The sequence below is a fragment of the Sprattus sprattus genome (assembly GCF_963457725.1).
Source record: "Sprattus sprattus genome assembly, chromosome: 5".
Classification (NCBI taxonomy): domain Eukaryota; kingdom Metazoa; phylum Chordata; class Actinopteri; order Clupeiformes; family Clupeidae; genus Sprattus; species Sprattus sprattus.
In genome coordinates, this window is record NC_137924.1 from 6,221,880 (window position 1) to 6,229,379 (window position 7,500).

Here is a 7,500-nt window from a genome sequence, read left to right on the forward strand (position 1 = left end):
GTGTGTGTGTGTGTGTGTGTGTGTGTGTGTGTGTATGTGTGTGTGTGTTTGTGTGTATGTGTGTATGTGTGTATGTGTGTGTATGGACTGTGGTTAACGGCTGTGAATGTGATGAATGTATGTGTGTGTATGCTGCTTGCCCCACAGCTCCCCCTAATGTTTTTTCAAAATCTGTTTTCACAGCAGTGATCATGACTGCTCTGAGGATCTCCGTGTCTGTGCTGTGTGTCCTGCTCCTCAGTGGTGCAGACGCCCAAGCAGACGCCCAAGCAGATGCCCACAGGGGGAGCCATCGAGCCCAAGCAGACGCCCAAGCAGACGCACGCACGGGCAACCATCGGGCCCAAGCTGAGGCTGCAGCGATGCTGATTGATAAGATCAACTTTAGTTTCACAGCTGCAAATGTGAGTCTCACCAATTTGGTTAACATCGGGAAGCTGCTAACGCATTCCCACAACCAGAACTCCTTGAGAAATGGACTGGAGGTCTTTGATGGGGTCGCCAAAGTAATTCCTTTCATCAACCTGTTTGGCTCGCTGGTGCATTTTGCTTTTGCCTTCCTGTCAAAGAACAGTCCCGACATAGCGTACATGAAGAAACGATTCACTCAGGTCAGTAGGGATCTCGACTCGATCGCAGCCCAAATCAAGCCCCTCTCCGGCGGGGAGCTCTGGCCGTCCGAGGGTGAGGAACTCATATTGAACGCCTGGGCCAGACTAGAGCAGCTCATCGACCGCCTCGCCACGGCAGAGACCCTGGAGGAGAAATCTAGAGCAGCGGAGAGATTCACCACCTACTATGAAAGCAGAGGAACAGAGGAGGGCATCGCTGGCTTCTGCAGGCACCTCACAGAGAGCCCAGCGGGCAGGGGTGGCAGCCCAGCGGGCAGGGGTGGCAGCCCAGCAGGCAGAGGTGGCAGCCCAGCTGGTGGAGGTGGCAGCCTACTACAGCTAGTCAGTGACCAGTCTGAAGGAGACGTGAGGGCGTTGCTGCCATTCTCATCTTACGTCACGTCTCTGATGATCAAAGGCTCCTTCGCCAGCGTGATTTATGATAAGTTAAAGAGCGACCATGCCAACCCACGGCCAGCACAGCCAGCTGCTGAGCGTTTACTCTCGCTCAGCAAGTCCGTCCAAAGGACCCTGATGGACTGTGCAGATGGGTATGCAGAATGGGTTAGGAGGGACGTGGAAGAGCTCATGACTCGTCCCTTCTCAGAGACCAGATCAATGGCAACAAACATCAAGGCTCACCTGGACGGCAAGTTCGACTGGTTTATCTGGACGGTCGTTGTCCAGGAGACCAGCGCTGACTACCAGTACGGAAACGTTATCACACTCAGGGATCTCGCTCAAGGACGGACCGTCCACCTCATACCCCGAGACAGCGAGGCAGCGGTGGACGAAGGCGTCCGTGCCGAAGCCCGTCAGAAAATGCTGGAGTACAAGGGTTACTCTTGCCCAATGATCCAGGAGAAGATGACCGACGTGTTCCCCAGCAGCCTGATGAGACACATTGCTTTTGCCCACTCCAGTCCAGACTCATCCCATTACATTAGAGTCGGTGACACAGTGATACAAAAATGCCACTCAACCTTCCTGTTCATAACAACGAGCACTTATGTCAACACCGTGGTCTTAAAGAGCATGGAGAGCCTTGACCACCCCAGCTGCTCGAGGTCACAGTGTCTGCATGGAGCCTGTAGGCAAGCAGCAGACTCCTCCGTGGGGTTCTGTCTGTGTGAAACCATGTTCTACGGCCGCAGATGTCAGAACAGCATCAGGGATGAGATCAGGGACTCGGCCCTGGAGGAGAAGATCAAGTCTGCCGCCATAAACTCCGTCCCGGACATAACTGCGGTTTACTTCCGGGTTCAGGAGCAAATGAGACATGCGGAGGCACGAGAGCGATTTCATTGGATGACGTTACGCTACCAGGACATGACGGATAAACTAGCCTTTCTAGCGTATCAAGACATTTTGTTCAGAAGGGGACAGATATCTGGAGACACATTTGTCTCAAATGTTGGGGGGATTATCCAGGCACAGGGGACGTTTACGTTCCTCCTGTACCAGTTTGACAACATGATGAAGGGGAACGGCTCCAACCTTCTGGAGGCTTTGCGAGAGCTGCTCCTGTATCCAGGCGACTCGTCGGCCCAAACACACAGCCCAATCGAGTGCTCAGAGACCTACGCGGAAAAACTAGACAATTTCGTCAAGTCCATGAGCCGGCTTAAGTCAGAGGCCATCTCATCCTGGAAGAAATATCTAACCCAATCAAACACTACGAGTATAGACCCTTCCCTGTCACATGTACAGGACCTTCTTGTAGGTGACGGGTGTGGGCCTCTCAACGCTCACAGCCTCATCAATAACCACTGCAAAGGCCGATACCACAGCACACACAAGCAGCGCATCGGGCTCAAATGTTCCGGAAGCTTCAAGCCGTTCCCTGAGACGGTGCAGTGTTCTAAAGGCCGATGGAGTGCCTTGCCTGTGTGCTTTGCGGAACCTGAGAACGGAGCCACCCAGTGTCGATCGGAGAACGGAACCACGGTGTGTGAGGCGTCTTGTGATGATGACAGTGCACGGCTGCCAAGCGGAGAGAGCGCTGAAAGCTACCAGTGCAGCAGGTCACCGTGCCAACCCTTCACCCCTTCAGGGCCGTGTAAGGTGGCTCGCTGCTATGGCGACAGCTCCTGTGAGGACAGGGAGGTGTGCAAAGGTGGGAGGTGTGTGGACGGCTGCAGTGGCGCCCCCTGTGGAGTGAACGCAGTCTGCTCCACCTTCAACCACGTTCCAGTTTGTACCTGCTTCGGACCGTGGACTAAAGACCCAAATCAGGAATGCCTGTCGCCCAGTCTTCACTGGGCCCAGGTTACACACATACCAAATGGTAGGTCAATCATACCTGTGAGGCAGATAAATACTTCTAAGACTGATACATACTTCCAATAATAAAACATCATAACATCTATCTATCTATCTATCTATCTATCTATCTATCTATACAATGTATATAAAGTACTTATATCCTGTACTTATATTAACTCCTGCTGTGTTTGTGTGTAGCTCTGTGTGTGTGTAGTTAAAATGTAGAACAGCTTTCTTTTTCATTATTTAATGTTCCTTTTGAGTAAATGAGCCGGGTCCTCCCCAGGCACTGTTAAAACCCACACAGGGAAGCTGGTGTGTCGGGCTAAGGGTCCGAACGGAGACTGGTACTCCGGGTGGCTCTTGATGGTGGCTGGACGAGACTCCTGCCTCTTGGAGTACGATGGCAAAACAATGAGAGCGACAGAATATGAGGTACAATCGCCAGGATCAAGCACTGTGCCTTTAATGTTCTTACACTTGATTAAATTAATGGATACAGCTTTTTTTGTGTGTGTTTTGTGTGTGTGTGTGTGTGCATGTGTGTATGTGGGTGTGTGTGTGTGTGTGTGTGTGTGTTTTGTGTGTGTGTGTGTGTGTGTGTGTGTGTGTGTGTGTGTGTGTGTGTGTGTGTGTGTGTGTGTGTGTGTGTGTGTGTGTGTGTGTGTGTGTGTTTTGTGTAGTTGCTGCTGGACCCCTGTGAGAGTAAAGGGTACCAGTGGATTCCTGGGGGTCCCCACACTGACTCCATGTGGACGGGCTACACCAGCAGCACGCCGGGCAGGATGCTGTTTGTGTGCAGGTGAGTGCTCTCTGGGCAGGATGCTGTTTGTGTGCAGGTGAGTGCTCTCTGGGCAGGATGCTGTTTGTGTGCAGGTGAGTGCTCTCTGGGCAGGATGCTGTTTGTGTGCAGGTGAGTGCTCTCTGGGCAGGATGCTGTTTGTGTGCAGGTGAGTGCTCTCTGGGCAGGATGCTGTTTGTGTGCAGGTGAGTGCTCTCTGGGCAGGATGCTGTTTGTGTGCAGGTGAGTGCTCTCTGGGCAGGATGCTGTTTGTGTGCAGGTGAGTGCTCTCTGGGCAGGATGCTGTTTGTGTGCAGGTGAGTGCTCTCTGGGCAGGATGCTGTTTGTGTGCAGGTGAGTGCTCTCTGGGCAGGATGCTGTTTGTGTGCAGGTGAGTGCTCTCTCAGCTGCCTGGTTACCTGAGCCTCAAAGCGTGTCAACGGCCATTACAGCTCCTTGACAGAGGGCAACCAACGGCCATAACAGCTCCTTGACAGAGAACAACCAACGGCCATTTCGGCTCCTTGACAGATTTGTTTAATTAGTTAGCTATTTAGTTGTGAAAACTATGTAGCCAAACCACACAATGAAAGTCTTTTTATGACATTTCGGTACCACTTTACAATAAGACTCCATTATAAATGGTTTATAAATGGTTTATACATAGGTTATTAATTAGGTTGTAAACCCTTTGTAAGTCATTAATAAGCCCTTATAAATGAGTTATAAACACAGTTTTTATACACTTCGTGCGGGCTCACTATTTGGGAAGATGCTAAATGCTACTGGATGTCCTAAAATTCCCCTTTGGATTAATAAAGTATCCATCCATCCAAGATCAATATACTGCTTACTACTCATTACACAACAAATCACCCTTTATTAATCAGTTACTAACATTTAAAACTGGCAAAACTGAGCCTTATTGTAAAGTGTGAAACACATCATCATCTAGTAATCAGTAACAAACATTTATTATTGGCAAAATGGAGACTTACTTTTTTTGGGGGGGGAGGGGCAATTTGTGGAACCCCCCTCCTGGGGTTTAATCTCTAGTAACAGATACAAGAATGGTAGGGAGTGTGCAATTGGGCTAGTAGAGCAAGTTAAGGGATAGACAGTGGGTTGCCAAGATGGGGATCTTCCCAAATAGTGAGCCCGCATCGACTTATAAAAACTGTGTTTATAACTAGTTTATAAGGGCTTATTGAGGACTTACGAAGGGTTTATAATCTAATTAATAACCTGTTTATAAACCATTTATAAACCATTTATAATGGAGTCTTATTGTAAAGTGGTACCGACATTTCTCTTGTCTCACTGATGCTTAATGAGCAAAATAACAACTTATAAAACAATACCAACAGCTGTTTACACTCTTGTGTGTTTTTGTTTTCAGTTGGTGGGGCGATGATGTGGACAGCAAGCGCGGTTTCTCCGGAACTCTTTTCCAGACGGCGACGGGTTACAGGTGCAGCATCGCTCTCAACCGAGCCGCTAACAGCACCTCCGACTACCTCACTCTGGTCAGGGCGCAGTCCTGCTAACCCTCATGGACTGTGTTTGGGGTGCGCAGTCGTGTTGGACTGAGTCTGGCAATTATGAATGGCACATAGGAATGAATGAGTTTCTCTGAAATTTCATACAAAATGTTTACATTGGCAGTGTACAATCAGTGGTGTTAGGTCTGCACAGTATACAGTAGTAAGAGGCAGGGATTTTTACCTCAGTTACTAGTCCATAACAAGAACCCATTTATTATTCTACTGGGCAACATAATATACACAGTGTATATATATATATATATCTGTGTCCCATTTGTAGAACTAAGACTGTGTGCGAACACCAGAGCTTTTGTACTAGAGGGACATGAGGAGATATTCACTGAATTTGACTAAAAGTGAATGAGATTAGAATCACAGAGTGGACCTTTAACAGCACAGAAGTCTGACCAGGTGTGAAGCCCTGTTGATAGGCAGAGTGCCATCTACTGGTGTGGAGGGGCGACGATAGAACTGTAAAGAGTTGACAGAATGAATGACTGACACACATGAGAGCAGGGGAGGCCAGGTTAGGGTTTATAAGGTGAAATACTCTCTGTTAGACCACAAGAATAACAACCTGTTTAGGGTTTATAAGGTGAAATACTCTCTGTTAGACCACAAGAATAACAACCTGTTTAGGGTTTATAAGGTGAAATACTCTCCGTTAGACCACAGGAATAACAACTAGTTTCCACTTTGCTCTGTGGTTTACCACTTTGAGTGTTTTGTATTGTAGTTATGGTTATTGTCCACTGGCATGGTTGTTCCAGCACACTTGGAACTTACACAGTAACATCCTAAAAGTGAAGTGAGAGTGATTCAGCCTCTTCTTGACATTAAGACTGCTCTTTTGATATGTCTTTACATCAAATATGTGCTCTTTTTGATTACTGATTGCACTGAATAAAGACAATAGCTGAATTTGTTTATGTGAAATGTCTTTCCTCTCTCCCTCTCTCTCACACACAGACACAGTCCAAGACTGTTTAGAATCTAAATGGTAAAGTTTTTAGATGTCATATTTAATGCATAAATCACAGCAGTCATTTTTGACTGAAGACACATATAGTTATTATCTTGTAAAATGTGTGTAACTCATTGTTAAAGACATTGACAAATACACAAAAAACGATTAGTCCTGAGATGTAGATAGTTGTACATATGTTTAGTTTTATATTTTATTGTACATTTTGGATAAAAACCAGTAGAACGTCTTTAAACGGAGGTTTATGGAAATCTGAAAGTATACATAATTGCTTACAAAACTGTCCTAATGAGAATGACTTGCCTCTTTAGAAAAGTTTAAATAAAAATAAATGAGAATAAAATGTTTGCAAAAAGTATTATTACCATTTCTGTCAGGCTTGTCAATTCTGTAACCATGTTGCGTCACCATCAGCATACGTTTAGAAAATAAAAGGAAGTTGTTTAGGAATATATTTTACAACACATTTCTGTGAATTTCTGTTCATATTTACAGAGTTCAGATTACGTTAAACCTCTGGGATTTTCTTAAGGCAACTAACAATACAACCAATTAGTCAGAATTGTAAGTGCATGAAGACATTTTAACACCAGGAACAAGTCATTATTAACCTGGCAAAAGGAAGTGACATCATAACTTGCTGTACAGCTCTGCTCTCACTGGTAACATCCTCAGAGGAAAGAGTTTACAGCCAGTATCAAAGTATGGATAGACTCTCTCAGTGAAAGTGTGTGTGAGAGTGTGTAGATGTGTGTCATTATCAGGGTCAGAGAATGACAACTTTCCTCTGTCCCAGTCCAGCTGCACTCTGATCCTCTGGAGTTTCTGCTTCACTGTGAGGAGAGTAGGGGGCTGTGGTGGAGACCATGCTCCATATTTACTATCTTTATACCTCACATACCACTGTCCGCTCGTGGAGGTATAATCTCCCTTCCTCTGGAGAGTCTCTGTCATCACACCAACACCCCACCATGTGTTCTCTCCAACCTCCACATCCCAGCAGTGAGTCCTTGAGTTAAAGCCCACAGAGCCCAGGACACTGGCATACTCATCAAACCTCTCTGGGTTATCAGGAAGCTGTCGTCTCTCATCACCCCATCTCACACTGGTCAGATCCTCAGACAGGATGAGTCGTGGGTTTGCAGTGTTGGGATCCAGAGTCACAGGAGCTGCAGAGTGAGAAACACAAATGGTCTAAGTGGAAATAGCACACAAAAAGAGATACATACACATATACAAACTAGAGGTAATTATCTGTATCTGTATTTGTATCTGTTAAACCAACAAAATGATCCGTCTGAATTTGTAAAAGGC

At 46.6% G+C, this 7,500-nt stretch overlaps 2 protein-coding genes across 2 annotated transcripts in view; one reads left to right on the forward strand and one right to left on the reverse strand.

Annotated features, from left to right (window-relative positions):
* The first annotated feature begins 1,139 nt into the window (after window positions 1-1,139).
* On the forward strand, window positions 1,140-5,428 carry LOC308365732 (uncharacterized protein). Its single transcript, XM_080839291.1, has 4 exons — window positions 1,140-2,898; window positions 3,163-3,311; window positions 3,560-3,678; window positions 5,057-5,428. Exons 1-4 carry the CDS (start codon window positions 1,146-1,148, stop codon window positions 5,202-5,204), a joined length of 2,169 nt encoding a protein of 722 aa, XP_080695417.1. The 5' UTR covers window positions 1,140-1,145; the 3' UTR covers window positions 5,205-5,428.
* A 1,388-nt stretch (window positions 5,429-6,816) lies between these two features.
* The window catches only part of LOC308365976 (uncharacterized protein), a gene marked incomplete at its 3' end in the record, with an annotated part of 16,505 nt that continues 15,821 nt past the window's right edge, over window positions 6,817-7,500 (reverse strand). The window contains exon 12 of the mRNA XM_080839611.1: window positions 6,817-7,355. Coding sequence (XP_080695737.1) covers window positions 6,817-7,355 — 539 coding nt within the window. The remainder of the gene's footprint in view (window positions 7,356-7,500) is intronic.

Excerpts from the sequence above, each read along its gene's own strand:
- LOC308365732 (XM_080839291.1), top strand. The coding sequence starts at position 1,146 with ATGGACTGTGCAGATGGGTATGCAGAATGGGTTAGGAGGGACGTGGAA. Across the intron at positions 2,899-3,162 it reads GGTTACACACATACCAAATG|GCACTGTTAAAACCCACACA; the intron begins GTAGGTCAATCA and ends GGTCCTCCCCAG. Across the intron at positions 3,312-3,559 it reads TGAGAGCGACAGAATATGAG|TTGCTGCTGGACCCCTGTGA; the intron begins GTACAATCGCCA and ends TGTTTTGTGTAG.